The sequence below is a fragment of the Entelurus aequoreus genome, linkage group LG13 (assembly GCF_033978785.1).
Source record: "Entelurus aequoreus isolate RoL-2023_Sb linkage group LG13, RoL_Eaeq_v1.1, whole genome shotgun sequence".
In the NCBI taxonomy this organism is placed as follows: Eukaryota; Metazoa; Chordata; class Actinopteri; order Syngnathiformes; family Syngnathidae; genus Entelurus; species Entelurus aequoreus.
Genome location: NC_084743.1, coordinates 30627296 through 30648030, shown reverse-complemented (window position 1 = coordinate 30648030; position 20735 = coordinate 30627296). Strand labels below are relative to the sequence as shown.

Genomic DNA, 20735 nt, shown 5'->3' with positions numbered 1-20735 from the left:
TGTCTAATGATAATGTCAATGAGGGATTTTTAATCACTGCTATGTTGAAATTGTAACTAATATTGATACTGTTGTTGATAATATTCATTTTTGTTTCACTATTTTTGGTTTGTTCTGTGTCGTGTTTGTGTCTCCTCTCAATTGCTCTGTTTATTGCAGTGTTGCTGGGTCGGGTTCGGGTTTGGAATTGAATTGCATTGTTATGGTATTGCTGTGTATTGTTTTGTTGGATTGATTAATTTTTAAAAAATAAAATTAAAAAATCGATTTTTTAAAAATGATAATCGATTCTTAATCGCACAATATGAGAATCGCGATTCGAATTCGAATCGATTTTTCCCCACACCCCTAATATATATATACACAAACACATATATACGCACACATATATATATATACTCACACACATATACTGTATATATATATATATATATATATATATATATATATATATATATATATATATATATATATATATATATATATATATATATTTGGACACACCTTCTCATTCAAAGCGTTTTCTTTATTTTCATGACTATTAGATTGTCACTGAAGGCATCAAAACTATGAATGAACACATGTGGAGTTATGTACTTAACAAAAAAAGGTGAAATAACAGAAAACATGTTTTATATTCTAGTTTCTTCAAAATATCCACCGTTTACTCTGATTACTGCTTTGCAGTCTTGGCATTTTCTCGATGAGCTTCAAGCACACCTGTGAAGTGAAAACCATTTCAGGTGACTACCTCTTGAAGCTCATCGAGAAAATGCCAAGAGAATGCCCCCCGCGACCCCGAGAGGGACCATCGGTAGAAAATGGATGGATGGAATATTATCTATATATTATATATTATCTACTGTTAGATTGTTGGTTACTTTACTTTTATTGAAAAATTCTTGAATGTTGAACATCCATCCATCCATTTTCTACCACGTGTCCCTTTTTTGGGTTCACGGAGGGTGCTGGAGCCTTTAAAAGTTTCCTCTTGTTAATTCAACCTAAAGTGTTGGTTGCACTTTATTCAAATAAGATGTGAATGTATTGGCCATTCATTGTTGTTTACTAGCTTGTTTATATATATGATTCATTTATACCTACTTCCCCTACAAGAAATAACAGGAATATAGGAAACTTCACCTATATAGAAGTCTGGCTCAGGTTTTACTTTTGGCCATATGCTAGTTTCTAGTCCTTCTTTGTTTTGGAGCAACGCCACGGTAGCCATAAAGACAAAGATGTGTATCAGCTGCCAAATTTCCTCATCTATTTCAAATATCATAGAAGGGTGAGAGAGAGGAGATCTTTATGGGTTAATTAATCAGTCAATGTAAACAAGATTGCTCTGGTCTTAGTATTTTTTTAAATTTGAATTGGTATATTTTGCGTTTTTTTTTCTCTAACTCTCAAACTGATAGTGTTGCTCCAGATTTTCTGTGCCTGTGTCACTATGATTGATTGATTTGCAGGTGCGGACTACAGCCTTGGCCTTTCTGAAACGCATGTATGAGAAAGACCAGCTCAGGGACTACATTGAAAAGTTTGCCCTGAACTACATGCAGCTTCTCGTCCACCCAAACCCTCCATCGCTGCTCTTTGGGGCCGACAAAGACACAGGTGTTGTTTATTAAACATCAACATACTACTAGCAAATTGTTTTGTTTGTACCTGTTTATATTGGTAACTTATTGTGTCTATTTTGAAATAATAAAGATAGAAATATTTGATACTGAAAGCATAAGCTCAGGTGACACAGCGTGGCCCGCTATATCTAATTCGGAATATAAGAAGAGATAAAGAATTGTATAGGGAAGGAAAAAGCGGCTGCCGCTATTGACTATTTTATTACAGTATTCGAGTAAACTATCGATTTGTTTGTTTGATTAATCAAGTAATTGGATAAAACACACTTTATAGCCTCAATGCGTATTTTAGGGAAAATAGTTGAAATAAACAAATATTTTTCTGCTTGGTATACCCTCCTTTTCTTTTTTTTCCTAAATAAATCCACTTTAAATTGCACTTTTTACATGTGCATTAATACAAATTTAAAAACAAAAAAATACACTCCACCGTTAGCCGCCGCACAGATCATGTCACTCACACAACACCGCTCTCTTGTGCGCTCCATTGCAGCGGCCAAGCGGAAACTATGTCCGCATATTTCAAGTTATGTGCACTACATCCAGTCCGGATTTTATCCATTTTTACTAGTTACACTAATTAAACGATTAATTAAAGCTACAGAATAAAATCAAAGCTTTTTTCAAATCAAATTAATCGATTAAGCTCTCGTGAAGAATGTAACATGTTCCAAGGTCCATCTGTAACAGTTAAAAAATAAATAAGACATCATTTAGTAAGCTTAGACTTCTCAGTGGTTCTGTTTAAATTACAGTTAGCTATTGATTTCAGGTGATCATTTCTTATATCACGGTACGACCTCAAGCAAGTTTTGGCTGACAACGTGTATTGGGATGATTGCTTTGAAGAAGTAGTAGCCTTTCATTGATTGCAGTGGCATTTCACAGGCTACAGACACACAGGTGCAGATATACACATGCTAACAAACTCCTGTAGACATCAATCAATATGAAGAGATATAGTAGGAGGGCTGTGCGTAGACAGGTATATCCCAAGCGGTTGGTGGTTTCAGTGACTTGCTCAAGGACACCTCTGCAGTACTGTATCGCTTGTATCCAGAACATACAAAACTAGAAACAAAGAATATTACATTATCATGATTATACTGTAAGGTAATACCAACTTTATTATTCAAGACACACAAAATGCATTCTTTAATGTAAAATGTTTTATTGTATTAATATATTAAACAAGTATATTGTCCTTCCCTTTTTTTAATCACAGAGGTGGCTTCCCCCTGGACTGAAGAGACAGTTCGTCAATGTCTGTTCCTTTACTTGTCTCTGCTGCCTTTGAACCATAAGTTGGTGCACGAGCTGGCCTCTGTCTACACTGAGGCCATCGCTGACATCAAGCGTAGAGTTCTTCGAGCAATAGAGCTGCCTGTAGGTCATTCCTTGGAGTTCCTATGTCCCTATTCCCTTACTTGTCTTGTGTCTTCTTATACTTTGAGCCAGGAGTGTCCAAAGTGCGGCCCGGGGGGCAATTTCAGCCCGCAGCTTGTTTTTTAATGGACCTAAACAGATTGTAAAGATAAAATAAATTCATATGGTATTGTCAAATTATTAATTTTAAAAATCAGATTAATCACACTTTTGAATTTGGATTAATCACAAGTATTACTAGTAGTATTACTAGTAGTACTACTTGTTTACTTTATTTAAATTAACTTAAAAAGACCCCAATATTTGGACACCAATGCAATTTATTATTAGAGTAGATTAGAAGGTAAAGGAACAAAATAGATTGTGTAATAACATGCAAATGTACATGATTAATGCAACATTTTTTGTGATTAATCGCATGCCTGCTCAGTGGTCTTGTAGTTGGAGTGTCCGCCCTGAGATCGGTAGGTTGTGAGTTCAAACCCCGGCCGAGTCATACCAAAGCAGGGGCGCCGAAAAGGGGGGGTAAAGGAGACTGATTCTAGGGGCCCATGATGGAGGGGGGCCCAGAGAGGCCCCTAATGATGATGAAATTATAATGCTGCCGCTGTGTTGGGGGCCCTGTAAAGACTCTTTTCATGGGGCCCAAAATCCCAAGCGGCGCCCCTGTACCAAAAACTATAAAAATGGGACCCATTACCTCCCTGCTTGGCACACAGCATCAAGGGTTGGAATTGGGGGTTAAATCACCAAATGATTCTCGGGCGCGGCCACCGCTGCTGCTCCCCTGTGGGGATGGGTCAAATGCAGAGGATCATTTCACCACACCTAGTGTGTGTGTGACAATCATTGGCACTTTAACTTTAAGTTAACTGACATCCCTAGTTATTAGATATTACACTAATTTCCTGTGTCACTTATAACACAAACATGTTTTTTTTGTTCAGCCGGTATAGCATATACTGACGTACTCTGGTTTTCTTTTAGCATCTTTATTCTTCAATGTACAAAATGTATCAAAGTGACTGCCCGCAGCCTTCAATTTTACTTTGCTGGAAAAAGTTTGAACACCCCACATTCAGCTTTGTTTTGTTTTTGAACATAATTTTCTCATTTGTAGGAAATTTACTAAGCTACGAGTGTAAGCACATGCTTCTTATAGATAGATTATATTTCTCTTTACTTAAAGGCCACAGTTTGCAATTTTGCTACTATTGACAAAGTTTCACCCTTATTACAGATTCGTGGAATGGGGATGAGCTCTCCTGAGCTGTTGCTTTTGGTGGAAAACTGCCCAAAAGGGGCGGAGACACTAGTTACTCGCTGCCTGCACATTTTGACGGATAAAGGTAAAAACAACTATATTATTTTGTAAATTATATAACGTATTACTATGAACAAGAGTTTTGAATAGCTAACTAAAAGTGCTTTCTTTTCTATGTGTAGTTCCTCCATCTCCAGAGCTCGTGGAGAGAGTGCGTGACCTTTACCATAAACGAGTGCCTGATGTTCGTTTCCTCATTCCTGTCATCAATGGTCTAGAAAAGGTAAGCTATAGGGAACTGTGCAGTTTGACCGTGAAGGCAGTTCAATTAAATAACTGCAAATTCCTAATGGTATTTCCATTCAAAATAATGTGGAGATGTTAGTTAGATATATAGCAGTACTTCCAGGATTTTGCGTTGTTGCGATCACCCATATTTGTGCAAATTAAACAAATGACCACAAATTCTGTGTGGCCTCACAACTTTATCTATTGTCCCAGCACATTTTGACCAAATTAGCATCAATTTCGCCAATTGAATCTGTCTGAACTGTTCTAATCTAAACATACTTTTTTTTCTTGTGTAGACATGTAACAATATATCAACTCTTTGTTGCTCAAACTGCACAATAGTGGTCCTTATAGCTCAGCATAGGTCAGATCTACTTACGGTTCCTGTCTACGGCGCTAATCTTTCTGGGTAACATAGTATATAAAAATTTTGCAACAAACTGGTGACATAACATCCTAGTTTACATGCATTTATATATTTATTTAACCTTTATTTATACAGGGTAAGTTAATTAAGAACATTCTTGTTTGCAATGCTCATCTAGCAAAGAGACAGCATTTATATGACAGAGCTGTTGAAGTGTTATGATAATCTCTCATCGTCTCTCATTTACTAATAAAACTTCACCGCCTTAGATTGCTCTCAACAGTTCACAAATGTTTTTGACATGTAAGCAATAAATGTGTTGGACCAGAAATGAATGTTTAAGATGGACAAACACCACTCAAGTGTAAAATAAGATTATATGTCAAAAACTTGTGAATGACAGTGCTTAGAGCAGAGCAGACCTATTTCTTTCTGCAATTACAAGTAATTACTACTATTATTAGTTATAGTTAAAACAGTACAGTTATTTGACAATTAGCTCAAGATATATGCTTTTGTTGCCATCTCATGTCAAGTTTTAAGTATAAAATGAGTAAAACATCAATACAGTACTTGTTTTCCCATTTTTGTTGAAAATCCTGTGTGTTTTGAGGTTAGGGTTACAAGGAACACTAAAACATTGATAAAAAATTTATAAAAACACAAGTTGATTCAATGTCATTGTAAAAAAATAAGCCTCAAAACATCGGCACTTTTGTTGCAACTTTTTGGAATAGCTGCCTGGAATTTAGGTAATTTAGGCCGCCACAACCACAAAAAATACAGCAAAATCCTGGAGGGACTGATATACTCTTGTTACATAGATAAAACAGCAGCTATACAGGAATATTGTCATCTTGGTTGTTTTTAAAAGAGACTTTTCACTTTCACTTGTTTTCTAAGAATGAAGTGATCCAGGCTCTTCCCAAGCTGATCAAACTCAACCCAATTGTCGTAAAGGAGGTGTTTAACCGTCTATTGGGAACCCAGCATAGTAAGTCACTGAGGGGTTTTTTCTTGACCACAACAAAAATTTTCCATTGCATAAAAATAGGTAAAGTTGCAAATACCTGTATGTGCATGTTGGTGATATTACAGACGTTATTATAATATGTATTGTGTGTATTTTTTGTCTTAATTTATATTGTACAATTGTACTTATACAACATTTTGGTATAGACAGGATTGCAGTCTTATGAGGGGAATCTCATAATAATGCTCTTTTATTTTGTTTTTCGTCATTCAGGTGAGGGAAGTTCATCGGTGTCCCCTCTTACGCCAGGAGACCTGCTGATTTCCTTACACAACATAGACTCAACCAAATGTGATATGAAATCCATTATAAAAGGTCAGAGTTAAGTAGATAAATCTAGGGACACTTTTAGGAGCTTTCTGTCTGTTACTATCTGAAATGTTTTATCTGCTTCAAAAACAGGGTTAGCTTTTATTTTTCTTTCTTTGGTGACATTGAGACTGAATGTTGAGTATGTTTTTTTTGTATTTTGTTAAATTTTGAAACCTAATTCCATGTAATTATTTTGACAGAAATTATCATCAGCTTGGTCCAATTGATCTATTTTATACTACATTTTGCATCATTGCCATATTGTTGATATCCAAATTGTGTGTGTGCGTGTACAGCAACCAACCTTTGCTTCGGAGAGAAGAACGTGTACACGTCTGAAGTTTTGGCAGTGGTGATGCAGCAGTTGATGGAGCAGAGTCCCCTTCCCATACTTCTCATGCGAACTGTCATCCAGTCTTTGACCATGTACCCCCGACTGTGCGGTTTTGTCATGAACATTTTGTCCCGTCTTATCCTCAAGCAGGTGGGTACCAAATTGTCCTAGTTTCTGCAGGCATCTTTCGCTTAGGAAGATTTTGCTTTAAAAACAATGGATCATTCTCTAATGCTTTAACTTCTGAAGTGTGTACTATGTGCCAAAACCAATTGGGGCACACCTCTTTAAGTTTAGTATTCTTTAGTTTAGTACGCCTTGACTCTTTATATTACTGTATTCAGCTTACTAATTATTTGCTTCCAACATTTTGGGAATTACCCCTTTCTGCTTAAGCGTTATTGTGCCCTTGTGTGCAGAGCAAAAGCTTGAAAGGCATGCTTGGATAGGTTTGTTTTGAAAGAATTTAAGAACCTCAACTCTATCCGGTGATGTTGCTAGGTACATATCCTGCATCTCTGACGCATTAAAATCTAAAAGAATGCAGTAAACTAACGATTTGGGACGCACATAATTTTTACCATGAAAAATAGATACATTAAAAGTAAAATAAACTTTGTTGTCAGCAGACCAGACAAGCGCTGTTTCAACCCTCTGTGCATCTGCTCAGCACATATGTCATCAACTGTACACAGTATCACGACATGCTAGTTTAACTGCTACCACAACAACGAGCCAGTCACCACTCATTTCATTTAAACAATTAAAGATACAAACTTGATAGGAAAAAACTCATGTTTCCACTAGTACTACTTTATGTTGTGCTCATTTGTGTCGATGGTGTTTTAACGTAACGGGACGTGCTGTAATGAAATAACAAAACATAGTTGGATGGCAGTGATGAAAAACACTTTAAATGGTGGTCACCATTTTGTTACGCTCAGACGGCATACGTGCTGCTTCCAAAGAGATATTTCGCAGGGAAAGGAGAACGCAAAAATGCCACTGAAAAAAAATTAGACCTCTTGCTAGTCGGCAGAATATTGCAACGTCTGTATTTCTTGCTTCCACTACTACTGATCAGACTAGTGATAGTACCTCGACATCGCCTCCATGCACTTTTGTCTCTTCTACTGTGCCTGATGCAGATAAGTACATCTACTTTGTGCACATTACTCCCAAAAAAAGTTGACTTATCTCCAGCTGTGGCTCATCACCACATACAAATTTCAGTTGATAATTGCATGGATAGCAACATTTTCACTATCACAACAAAACAGGCAAATTTATTGTGCTTGAGAATGTTTTATTTGTGTTAAAATTATCAATTTTATTTATATATTTTTTCATTTAAATGTTAGTAATTTATTTTGGTGCTTTTTTAGGTTGCTACTGTACAAAGTGGTATTTGTTTTAAATTATGTATGCCTTGCCTTTATAACAGTTGTATTTTCAGATTCTGAGTTTTGTTGAAATTCATATTCCTTTCTTAACATAAATTAATCCAAAGATTAATTATAAACATGTCATACCATACCACCAAAGGAATTTAATATTAGTTTTTTAGAAAATGATTTAAGAATTTATAAAAAATATAATTAAATACATATTTCTTAAATGGGCTGTTTGCAACCTGCTCATAGTTACATTTAACAAATCAAAAATACAACTAGAACACCATCGGCTATCTTATATTACCATTTGTGGTTTAACAGCACATACATTTTTTTACACTGTCTATTATTTTCACAATTACTAATTATCCATCCATCCATTTTCTACCGCTTGTCCCTTACGGGGTCGCGGGGGGTGCTAGAGCCTATCGTTGAATAAAAATAGTTTGATCCGAGGAAATTGTCTGGCGTTCATGCTTGTCTCGTACACACGTACACGCAGGGAGTGCATGCACACAGATTAAAACAGTCCAAGAGAAGAAACTAACAGTTTGCAGTCATGTTGTTGTTATGATAAAATATATACCGTAATTTCCGGACTATAAGCCGCTACTTTTTCCCCTCGTTCTGGTCCCTGCGGCTTATACAAGGGTGCGGCTTATTTACGGCCTGTTCTTCTCCGACACCGACGAAGAGGATTTCGGTGGTTTTAGTACGCAGGAGGAAGACGATGACACAATGATTAAAGACTGACTTTTCATATACCGGTAGGCTGGTTATTTTGATAACGTACAGGTGAGCACTTTGTATTACTTTGCACCGTTGTATTATTTGTACTCTGCACGAATGCTGTTCGCCATGTCAAAGATGTGAAAGTTTGATTGAATGATTGAAAGATTTATTGTTAATAAATGGAACGCTTTGCGTTCCCAAACAGTCATCTCTGTCCCGACAATCCCCTCCGTGGTAGCAGGAACCCCTATATACTACGGTAATTACACATCAAAACCCTGCGGCTTATAGTCGGGTGCGGCTTATATATGGAGCAATCTGTATGTTCCCCTAAATTTAGCTGGTGCGGCTTATAGTCAGGTGCGGCTTATAGTCCGGAAATTACGGTAAACAATAATAGCTAACATTAGCTATCCAGATCACTATTGTTTTCTGAGGAAACATAAAGCTAATGCGCGTGTTACGTATGGCCATAGTTACGTCATTATGGGCTGAAAGCGTTACGTCATTATGGGCTGAAAGCGTAAGAAGGCGGGATATAATGCTTAAGACATTGGGAAATTAGCGCTCTCTCGGCATCCGTGTAAAAGTTGCATACAGCCCCTTTTAGTGGGGACCCACTAAAATCACCATCTGTTGATCCCTGGGGCTCACTACATTGAAAATATATCAACATCACTGGATACTATTAATACATTTGGGAATAACGAGAACAGAGATCATGAGCCTTTGTTGCAGTTTCTGTAATTCATTCAGTAATGTAACCACTGATCACAGGAGCTAAATAAAGCTGGGGCTATCCCTGGTGCTGTCATTTGCTTATTTGGCACTTACCGTGTAATGCATACATTTATGTTGCCCTGAAGGTGTGGAGGTATCCCAAGGTGTGGGAAGGATTTGTGAAGTGCTGTCAAAGGACGAAGCCTCAGTCATACAGTGTGCTACTACAGCTTCCTCATTCACAACTCACAAGTGTGTTTGAACGCTGCCCAGAGATGAGGGAACCCCTTTTATATCATGTCCGCTCTTTTACGCCACACCAGGTAAACACTGCCTCCCAAGTTTTGATTTCAAACTAAATGGTATTTTGTCTTTGGACTGTCTTGTTAATGACACCGCTTTTGTTTCTATATAACAGCAAGCTCACATACCAACCTCCATCATGTCTGTCTTGGAAGCAAGTAAAAAACCAGAACCTCAGCCTGTGAGCAAGAAAGAGGTAAAAATATGCTATGTTGAGGTGTTGTGCACTGCAAAAGAAGGGTATTTAGAAAGTACCTCAGTCCTCCTTGAACCTTCATTACGTTTGTTCTTGATTGGCGCTTTTTTTCCATCGATATAACAGATTGAACCAGTTCCTGCCCCAGTTTTGCCCATTTTGGCAGAGGTGCCTCCAGAAGATGAACCAGAAGCAGCTGACCAAGCTGAGCAACATGTTGGTCTAAACGATGAGGAGGAGCCCATGGAACAAGAACAGCCTGATCTAGTGAGACACCAGGAAACTACAAACCTTTCTGAGGTAAAATTACATTTGAAGGCTTAAATGGAAACTATTATCCTTGTATGTTTTTGGCCCACAAAGTGTGGCGTGGCATTTTCTGGTTCCTTTTGTGTTGTGTGTCTACAACAGGGCTATTCGACTGGCGGACCGGGGGCAAAATTCGGCCAGGGAATAACACCATATCAGCCCCCAAATTCAGTTCAAGCCTTTTTGCAGCAAATTTCTAAAAACGCTCACCCTGAAAATGTAATTGCTTTTTTAATAGCTATAAAACACTATGTGATTTGTTTGTGAACATAGCCAGAAGTAAATTGTTCCTATTAGCATGGACTGGTCCGAAGGCTTAAAGGCCTACTGAAATGAATTTTTTAAATTTAAACGGGGATAGCAGATCCATTCTATGTGTCGTACTTGATCATTTTGCGATATTGCCATATTTTTGCTGAAAGGATTTAGTAGAGAACATCGACGATAAAGTTCGCAACTTTTGGTCGCTGATAAAAAAAAGCCTTGCCTGTACCGGAAGTAGCGTGACGTCGCAGGTTGAAAGGCTCCTCACATTTCCTCATTGTTTACACCAGCAGCGAGAGCGATTCGGACCGAGAAAGCGACGATTACCCCATTAATTTGAGCGAGGATGAAAGATTTGTGGATGAGGAACGTGAGAGTGAAGGACTAAAGTGCAGTGCAGGATGTATCTTTTTTCGCTCTGACCGTAACTTAGGCACAAGGGCTCATTGGATTCCACACTTTCTCCTTTTTCTATTGTGGATCACGGATTTGTATTTTAAACCACCTCAGATACTATATCCTCTTGAAAATGAGTCGAGAACGCGAAATGGACATTCACAGTGACTTTTATCTCCAACCCAATACATCGGCGAAGCACTTTAGCTACGGAGCTAATGTGATAGCATCGGGCTTAACTGCAGATAGAAACAAAAGAAATAAACCCCTGACTGGAAGGATAGACAGAAAATCAACAATACTATTAAACCATGGACCTGTAACTACACGGTTAATGCTTTCCAGCCTGGCGAAGCTTAACAATGCTGTTGCTAACGACGCCATTGAAGCTAACTTAGCTTCTGGAACTCGACAGAGCTATGCTAAAAACATTAGCTATCCACCTACGCCAGCCAGCCCTCATCTGCTCATCAACACCCGTGCTCACCTGTGTTCCAGCGATCGACGGAGCGACGAAGGACTTCACCCGATCATCGATGCGGTCGGCGGCTAGTGTCGGATAGCGCGTCTGCTATCCAAGTCAAAGTCCTCCTGGTTGTGTTGCTGCAGCCAGCCGCTAATACACCGATCCCACCTACAGCTTTCTTCTTTGCAGTCTTCATTGTTCATTAAACAAATTGCAAAAGATTCACCAACACAGATGTCCAGATTACTGTGTTATTTTGCGATGAAAACAGAGCTTTTTGTATTGGATACAATGGTGTCCGAATACTTCCGTTTCAACAATTGACGTCACGCGCATACGTCATCATACATAGACGTTTTCAACCGGAAGTGTCGCGGGAAATTTAAAATTGCACTTTATAAGTTAACCCGGCCGTATTGGCATGTGTTGTAATGTTAAGATTTCATCATTGATATATAAACTATCAGACTGCTTAGTCGGTAGTAGTGGGTTTCAGTAGGCCTTTAATGCTTTATTCCAGACTGCTGTGAAGTAGGAAATAACCAACTTGGACCTTACCAAGACCAATCTTAAAAGTGTTACAGAAAAGTAAGCAAAAATGGCATTTTATCTTAAAACAATGCCATTCAGTATGTGTTGTTCTTTTTAGTTGATTATGATGTACACCAGGAATATTATATATATATAAGTATTGGGGGGCCGGACTTCTCCCTTCTTATTACCGTAATTTCCGGTATATAGAGTGCACCGGTATTTAAGCCACACCCACCAATTTTAGAAGAAATAGATATTATTACATATACCAGCCGCACCGGACCATAAGCCGCAGATATATAGATTTTGTAAATGTTTATTTACATACCTTCATTGTTTCCAAACGGTGCATGTTACACAGCAGCAAAACAGATGATGAAACAAAACAGAAGCGATCGTCATGGACCCATTAAACAGACTCAATAACTCCACAGTTACGTTTTGGTGAATTTACGAAACTGAAACAATACAAAAAAAATGCAATTGTAAGTTAATAGTATTAACACAGAAACGTGTTGGCATATTTGCTAATACTGATAACGCGAGCTTGATTACTTAGCACATACAAATATGCATGAAAACACTCCTACAGACAACACACATAGGACACTATTGTAAGTATGAATTGTTTTAGTTATATTGTAAAACTTACAAACGTTACTTGGAGTGATGAATTTAGAATCCTTTCGCGCAGAAACGTTATAGACGAATACAGTAGTAGACGAAGCGGGATATACTCCCGGTTCAAGGTGCAAAACAGGAAGTACAATTTCAACCAGCAGCACCTGCGTTAAACAAACTTATTCAAAAGATGGCGCCATAGCACAAACAGTAATGCTTTTTCATTGTCTGTCGGTGTTTTATGAAAACTATGAATACAAAACATTATGGCTGTTAGCGAAGAAATTAGCAGCATTGTTTTATAAGCCACAGAGTTCAGAGCGTAGGAAAAAAGTAGCGGTTTATAGTCCGGAAAATACGGTAGTCTTATTTTATATATGGTGGAGAACCAGCTTCCTCTACAATGGACATTTGATTTTGGTCTATTAATTTATCGGAGTTACACGAGCCCTCTGCTTTTCTAAAGAAACAAAAATGTGAGTCTCTCAAAAGTTTTTTTGACTGAATTCGCAAGCCACCAGTTGAATAGCCCAGAGAACAGAGGACCTAAAGTGGAACCTTGAGGAACAGAACTAATATAACTAAAGAAGTTGAACAAATGACTACTGCATCTGCATCTGAAGTGAACAGTCTACAGCAAAACCTTAGTTACATAAATCACATTCCGGATAAAAATGGAAACTGCCAAAAGGAGAGGACTTAAATGGATGCCTTGAGGAACACCTCAGTTATGGTAATCACAAGTTTAGTGTTCTATTTTTCCTAGCAAGGTTAAAATGTCAATGCAGTGATGTGCTTATGTGTTTACAGTGGTCCAAGTTCCTCTATACAGCAGAAGAAATCTATTGTTTTTATGAATTTTCTTTCAAAATATTTGTCTCCTAAGTTTTGAACTGAACTCGGGGGGCTGGTATGGTGTCATTTCCAGCCTGGATGTGGCCCTGAACCGAGAGTTGAATTGCCCTGCTGTACACAAATTGTTATCTTTGCAGACAATATGGTAACATCTTTATACCATTATGCACACTGAAGATGTTATGACAAATGTAAATATGGATTGGGGTCTAACCTCTGAATACAAGCAGCAAACCACATAGTACTTTTCCATGTCAGAGGTCAGTAATGTTCCACTTTGCAGTTCTCTGGAACACAACATATACAGTACAGTATAAGTGTGCCGGTGCAAATTGTCCTTAAATGATCAAATGGTATCGAGTATTCATACAAACTATTCCTGCTATGGACTTAATTTTAATTCCTCCTCAGGTGGCGGTAACAAGAGCTGAGGGAATACTAACATCTGAAGCTGACGCTGAATCGGATGCTGAATCGGACGCTGAATCGGACGCTAAACCTGAAGATGAAGCTGAACCTGAAGCTGAAGCTGAACCTGAAGCTGAAGTTGAACCTGAACCGGAACCTGAAGCCGAGCCTGAAGCCGAGCCTGAAGCTGAGCCTGAAGCTGAGCCTGAAGTTGAAGCAGGACCAAATCCAGAAGCTGACCCAGAGCCAGAAGTGGAACAGGAATCTGAACCTGATACTGAACTTCAACCTGAACCGGAATCAGAGGAACCAATGGAGACATCTGATCCGGAACCTTCCCATTCCCTGGAACCAGTTAAAGAGGGTGAGGATGATAAGGAGAATGAAGCGGCGCCCCATGTAGGGAGCAACTGCGAGGATGTAGAATGAGTGTTCAACATGAAAGCACTCTAAATAAAAACATTTCCCATATTTTGTCAATTATGTCACACAAATTCCTGTTTTTGTTTTCGTAGAAAATCTATTTTGAGGAAAATTGTAGTGTTACCAGGAAGTGCATAAAGGCATTTTTTATGCTTTTGTTATGCCTGAAAATAAATGAACAAACACCCATCCTTCTGCTTCATTCGTGTATATCAGTGACCACTAACAGGTAGACTACCAGAGGCTGTCCTATAGTGACATCATGGACCTATGTTATTTTATTATAGACATAAATAAAAGTTTTTTAAATTATGATGCAGCCGCATGGTGACCTAGTGGTTAGCATATTAACCACACGGTCATGACATTCTGGTTTATAACTGGGAAGTACACTACACATATATATACTGCACAGTTTATAACTGTGTAGTATTTGCGTGTTTTCCCTCTGTGAGCCTGGGTTTTCTCGAGTACTCCCATCTTCTTCCCGCATTCCACAAACATACACGTGAAGTTAATTGGGGGCTCAAAATTGGTGTCCATGGCTGCTTATATACTGTACAGGTAAAAGCCAGTAAATTAGAATATTTTGAAAAACTTGATTTATTTCAGCAATTGCATTCAAAAGGTGTAACTTGTACATTATATTTATTCATTGCACACAGACTGATGCATTCAAATGTTTATTTCATTTAATTTTGATGATTTGAAGTGGCAACAAATGAAAATCTAAAATTCCGTGTGTCACAAAATTAAAATATTACTTAAGGCTAATACAAAAAAGGGATTTTTAGAAATGTTGGCCAACTGAAAAGTATGAAAATGAAAAATATGAGCATGTACAATACTCAATACTTGGTTGGAGCTCCTTTTGCCTCAATTACTGCGTTAATGCGGCGTGGCATGGAGTCGATGAGTTTCTGGCACTGCTCAGGTGTTATGAGAGCCCAGGTTGCTCTGATAGTGGCCTTCAACTCTTCTGCGTTTTTGGGTCTGGCATTCTGCATCTTCCTTTTCACAATACCCCACAGATTTTCTATGGGGCTAAGGTCAGGGGAGTTGGCGGGCCAATTTAGATCAGAAATACCATGGTCCGTAAACCAGGCACGGGTAGATTTTGCGCTGTGTGCAGGCGCCAAGTCCTGTTGGAACTTGAAATCTCCATCTCCATAGAGCAGGTCAGCAGCAGGAAGCATGAAGTGCTCTAAAACTTGCTGGTAGACGGCTGCGTTGACCCTGGAAAAAAGAGCTGGACTGCTGCTGAGTGGTCCAAAGTCATGTTTTCTGACGAAAGCAAATTTTGCATTTCCTTTGGAAATCGAGGTCCCAGAGTCTGGAGGAAGACAGGAGAGGCACAGGATCCACGTTGCCTGAAGTCTAGTGTAAAGTTTCCACCATAAGTGATGGTTTGGGGTGCCATGTCATCTGCTGGTGTCGGTCCACTCTGTTTCCTGAGATCCAGGGTCAACCTGTATGTCCTGTGATTGGCTGGCGACCAATCCAGGGGCACGCCGCCTCTTGTCCAAAATGCCAAGCCAGTCTGTCGTGTTCAAAGGCTGATACAATTTCAGTTTTAAGTGAGTAAGTTTGGTCAAAAACGTTGTGCTTTAAAATTAAAGATATGTTTCATAACTTTTCAGTTAGTTAGAGTTTCAGACTCTCACAATATTATGCTAGATCCACTCGACGTCCATTGAACCGGTCGCCGGGGGGGGGGGGGGGGGTCCCCTCCAAGGTTTCTCATTGTTATCCCATTGGGTTGAGTTTTTTCTCACCCTGATGTGGGATCTGAGCCGAAGATGTTGTTGTGGCTTGTGCAGCCCTTTGAGACCCTCGTGATTTAGGGCTATATAAGTAAACATTGATTGATTGATTGATTGATAGAACCTTTATTTAACCAGATAAGAAAACCCATTGAGATCAAGATCTCTTTCACAAGGGTGACCTGGCCAAGAGGTCAACAGCACATGTCACAGAGCAGTTTCAAAATAAATACATTAAGACATAAATTTTAAAATACATAAGAGAACTGTAAAACAACAGAGATTTACATCTTTAAAAACACAGGCACTGTGCAAACGTCTCTCGCTGTTTGTCCCTCAGGACAGAACGGAAGGCTCCAAATGGAAGTAGTTCTGTAAGTTTCAGTTTCGTCTGCAATTCATTCCATGCCATAGGGGCAGCAATGCCAAAAGCTCTTTTGCCAAATTCAGTCCGTACATGAGGAACAGTTAAAACATACAAATTGTTAGAACGTAATGCGTAAGAGCTGCTTTTTCTTTGTAACAGAGTACACAAGTATGGAGGTATTAAACCTAAAAGAGCCTTATAAATTAAAGTCAGCCAATGTGTGTATCTGCGTGCACTCAATGAAGATAAGTCTGACTTCATATACAGTTGACAATGGTGGGTGAGACTACGACAGCCAGTAACAAATCTTAGTGCTGAATGAAAAACAGTGTCCAAGGACTGGAGGCATTTAGATGAAGCACTAAAATAAAGCACGTCTCCATAATCAATTACAGGCAAGATAGTTGCTGTCACCAATTTCTTTCTGACTTTAAGAGAGAAGCAGTTTTTATTTCTAAAAAAGAAACCAAGCTTTACCCTAAGCTTAGAGACCAAGTTGTTAATATGGGCTTTAAATGAAAGCTCTTGATCAAGAGTAAAACCCAAGTACTTGTAATTTAAGACCTGCTCTATAGGGTTTCCATTTGATGTTACAATATTTGGAATATTTTCCAGTAGCACCCTTGAATGAGAGAAAACCATTACCTTGCTTTTATCTGTATTTAAAACCAATTTAAGATCAAATAAGCGAGCCTGGATGACATCAAAAGCAGCTTGTAAAAACTCAAAAGCCTGAATGATGGAGGTTGAACAGCAATAAATAATGGTGTCGTCTGCATAAAAATGGTACATTGCATTTGACAAATTATTACAAAGATTATTTATGTAGATAGAAAATAAAATGGGCCCCAGCACTGAGCCTTGTGGAACGCCTTTGGTAATGTCCAGTAATGAAGAGGTGGTCCCAGCCACCTGTACACATTGTGTTCTGCTGGAGAGATAGTCTGTGAACCAAGCAGCTGCATTTTTAGATAATCCAACGTGATGAAGGGCTTGAATTAACAGACTGTGGTCTACTGTGTCAAATGCTTTTGACAAATCAATAAATAGGGCGACACAATATTTCTTGCCGTCTACAGCCTCGATTAAATCATTGAAGACCTTAAGAGCAGCTGTAATAGTGCTATGCTGTTTTCTAAAACCAGATTGAAATGGAGATAAAATATTGTTTGATTCTAAAAAATCCTCTAGCTGGTTACTGATGATCTTCTCAAACAATTTTGCTAAAATGCATCATTTAGAAATTGGTCTGTAATTATTTATATTTGTGGGTTCACCCCCTTTTAGCAGGGGAAGAACAAAGGCCGATTTCCAGATTTTTTGAATGCTTTTACTTGTTAGACTTAGGTTAAAAATATGCGAGAGAGGCTCAGCAACAAAATCAGCAGCCAATTTTAAGAAAAAGGGTTCAATTTGGTCAGGTCCTGCTGCTTTAGTTGTTGATAAGTGATGGATACAGGAGGGGAAAGAACAAGAAAGTTTGATCCTATTACGCCTATACTGGCTCACCTGCAATGGCTTCCTGTGCACTTAAGATGCGACTTTAAGGTTTTACTACTTACGTATAAAATACTAAATGGTCTAGCTCTATCCTATCTTGCTGATTGTATTGTACCATATGTCCCGGCAAGAAATCTGCGTTCAAAGAACTCCGGCTTATTAGTGATTCCTAGAGCCCAAAAAAAGTCTGCGGGCTATAGAGCGTTTTCTATTCGGGCTCCAGTACTCTGGAATGCCCTCCCGGTAACAGTTAGAGATGCTACCTCAGTAGAAGCATTTAAGTCCCATCTTAAAACTAATTTGTATACTCTAGCCTTTAAATAGACCCCCCTTTTAGACCAGTTGATCTGCCGTCTCTTTTCTGCTCTGGAGAGGGGGGTGCACAGATTAGGTGACCACAGATGATGCGCTAACTGTTCAAAGTCGGGACTCGGGGTGGACCACTCATCTGTGCATCAGATGGGGACGTCTCTGCCTGCTGACTTCTCTCCACTCAAGATGAGGATGTCGTTGTGGCTTGTGCAGCCCTTTGAGACACTTGCGATTCAGGGCTATATGAATATACTTTAATTGAAAAATCATAACCCACTTTAGATAATACGCAGACACTATGTAAACCATGGTGATAATGATACTAATACCTAAGAATGATGTCAATGTGAGGTTTAAATTGAGACCCATAATACATATTTAAGAAGTTCAAATAGGTTAGATTTGCAAGTGTGTTGAGATCAGAAGGAAAATGGATATTTTAGTCAAGAGGAAAATTTCAATAAATAGTTGGCAGTTGAATTCTATCAGGAAATAAAAACGTGAGCTGTTAAATGTGTGCTTATACTGTTTATTTCATTGTCGTGGTGTAATTATACACGCAAATGTGCCAATCTGTGACGTGTAGTAATTTTGATTTATTAGTCTGTAACCGATTGCTTTTGACTCGGGTCCCCAGCTTTTTTCCTCGTTCCAATGAAACTCGGTGAGGAACAAAACATCACGCTCCTGATTATTGCTCCCCTTTTCAGCGGCGTAACATGAAATGTTTCAGTGAAGATATATTCCTAATATGGTCCTTTTAGTTGAAATGTGTGAGGTGTTGCTCTCTGTACCATAACTTAGACTTCCTTTTATTGTCATTCAAATTTGAACTTTACAGTACAGATAAGAACGAAATTTTGTTGCATTAGCTTGTTGTAGTGCAGGATAAAAGAGCAATAAGGTTCAGATATAAATAAATAGATTACTGTACAGATAAATATATTGCACTTTTTCATATGCATCCACGTTTATGGATGTATGTTATATTGTCTTTATTTTCCAGCGAGTTCATCCATTTTCGGGGGGGGGGGGGATATTATTTTGATAATTGCTGGACTCTTAAAACAGTCCTTGGTGGGGGTGGGAGGAGTCTCTACAAATTTTCTGAGCCCTGGTCAGGCAGCGGCTTTTTGCGATTTCCTGGATAGGAGGAAGAGGAGTCCTGGTGATCTTTTCCGCCATCCTCACCACTCTCTGCAGAGACTTCCAGTCTGAGGCAGTGCAGGCTCCAGTCCAGACAGAGATGCATGCAGTTGGTCAGTATAGGCTCTCTATAGTGCCTCTGTAGAATGTGGTGAGAATGGGGAGATGGAGCTGTGCTCTTTTCATCCGACGCAAAAAAAAGTGCATGCGCTGCTGAGCTCTTTTTACAAGAGCTCCGGTGTGTAGGGACCAGGTCATATTGTCAGTTATGTGCACCCCCAGGAACTTGGTGCTGCTTACGATCTCCACTGCTGTGCCGTTGACGAAGAGTGGAGTGGAGCTGGATTTGTGCCTCCTGAAGTCGACGATTATCTCCTTGGTCTTGTCGACGTTCAGGAACAGGTTGTTGGTTCTGTACCAGTCAACCAGATGTTTCACCTCCTCCCTGTAGTCCATGTCGTTGTTGTCACGGATGAGGCCCACTACTGTTGTGTCGTCGGCATACTTCACAATGTGGTTAGTAATATTAGTGGACCTGGCGCACTACTACATTTCTGTACATTAAAATGTGTATTTTGGGTTGAGAAAAAACGATTAAATTATTCTATTTATTGCTTTCAACTATTTAAAAAAATAAAAAAAAGGATTTTCACTATAATTGTGTAACCTATTTTTATGGGCTTGTCTCTTTGTGATGTCAAGTTCTGTTATAAGCTGTTATACAGTATATGCCTTGCGTTCTTAGCGCCTTCAAAATAAGAGCTCAAGGCATATACTGTATAACAGCTTATAACAGAACTTAACATCACAAAGAGGCAAGCCCATAAAAATAGGTTACATGCATATTTTTTGTTGTTGTTTTGTGTGTGTGAGGCTCTGTATATTTGGGGGGACAGGTTAATATGTTTTTTTGTTTTAACTGCCTGTGTTGTTTTTGCACTTATACTGTTATTGTGTTGAAATGAGGACGTTTTGTTTTTGTAGGAGGGGATGTATGCAACCTATTTTTATGGGCTTGCCTCTTTGTGATGTTAAGTTCCTGTTATAAGCTGTTATACAGTATATGCCTTGAGCTCCTTAGTGCTGAACTCTGTAGAATTTGCACCTGGCTCGCTGACAACAAACTCTCCATACACTTGGGTAAAACGGAATCCATCCTATTTGGGTCCCACATCAAACTTAAGAAAGTCAATGACTTCACTATAAAAGTGGGTGACATTGTTATCACCAGGAAAGATGAGGTCACCTACCTAGGTTCCATTCTAGAGGCTAATCTTTCCTGTGATAAAATGGCAACCAAGGTAATCAAAAAGGTCAACCAACGAACGAGATTTCTCTATAGAATCTCCTCTCTGGTCAACAAAAGCACCATGAAGATTCTAGCGGGAACTCT

The 20735-nt window shown here is 38.8% G+C and overlaps 1 protein-coding gene across 4 annotated transcripts in view; it reads left to right on the top strand.

The window, feature by feature from the left end:
- sympk (symplekin) overlaps positions 1-14302 on the top strand; it is a 42166-nt gene extending 27864 nt beyond the window's left edge. For 3 of the 4 annotated variants that reach the window (XM_062067661.1, XM_062067663.1, XM_062067662.1), the window contains exons 17-27: positions 1473-1620; positions 2872-3032; positions 4273-4381; positions 4479-4579; positions 5858-5948; positions 6201-6302; positions 6596-6783; positions 9626-9802; positions 9898-9978; positions 10105-10278; positions 13835-14302. In XM_062067661.1, coding sequence (XP_061923645.1) covers positions 1473-1620; positions 2872-3032; positions 4273-4381; positions 4479-4579; positions 5858-5948; positions 6201-6302; positions 6596-6783; positions 9626-9802; positions 9898-9978; positions 10105-10278; positions 13835-14260 — 1758 coding nt within the window. In that variant the 3' untranslated portion in view covers positions 14261-14302. The remainder of the gene's footprint in view (positions 1-1472; positions 1621-2871; positions 3033-4272; positions 4382-4478; positions 4580-5857; positions 5949-6200; positions 6303-6595; positions 6784-9625; positions 9803-9897; positions 9979-10104; positions 10279-13834) is intronic. The other variant, XM_062067664.1, reaches the window with a different exon arrangement.
- The last annotated feature ends 6433 nt before the right edge of the window (positions 14303-20735 follow it).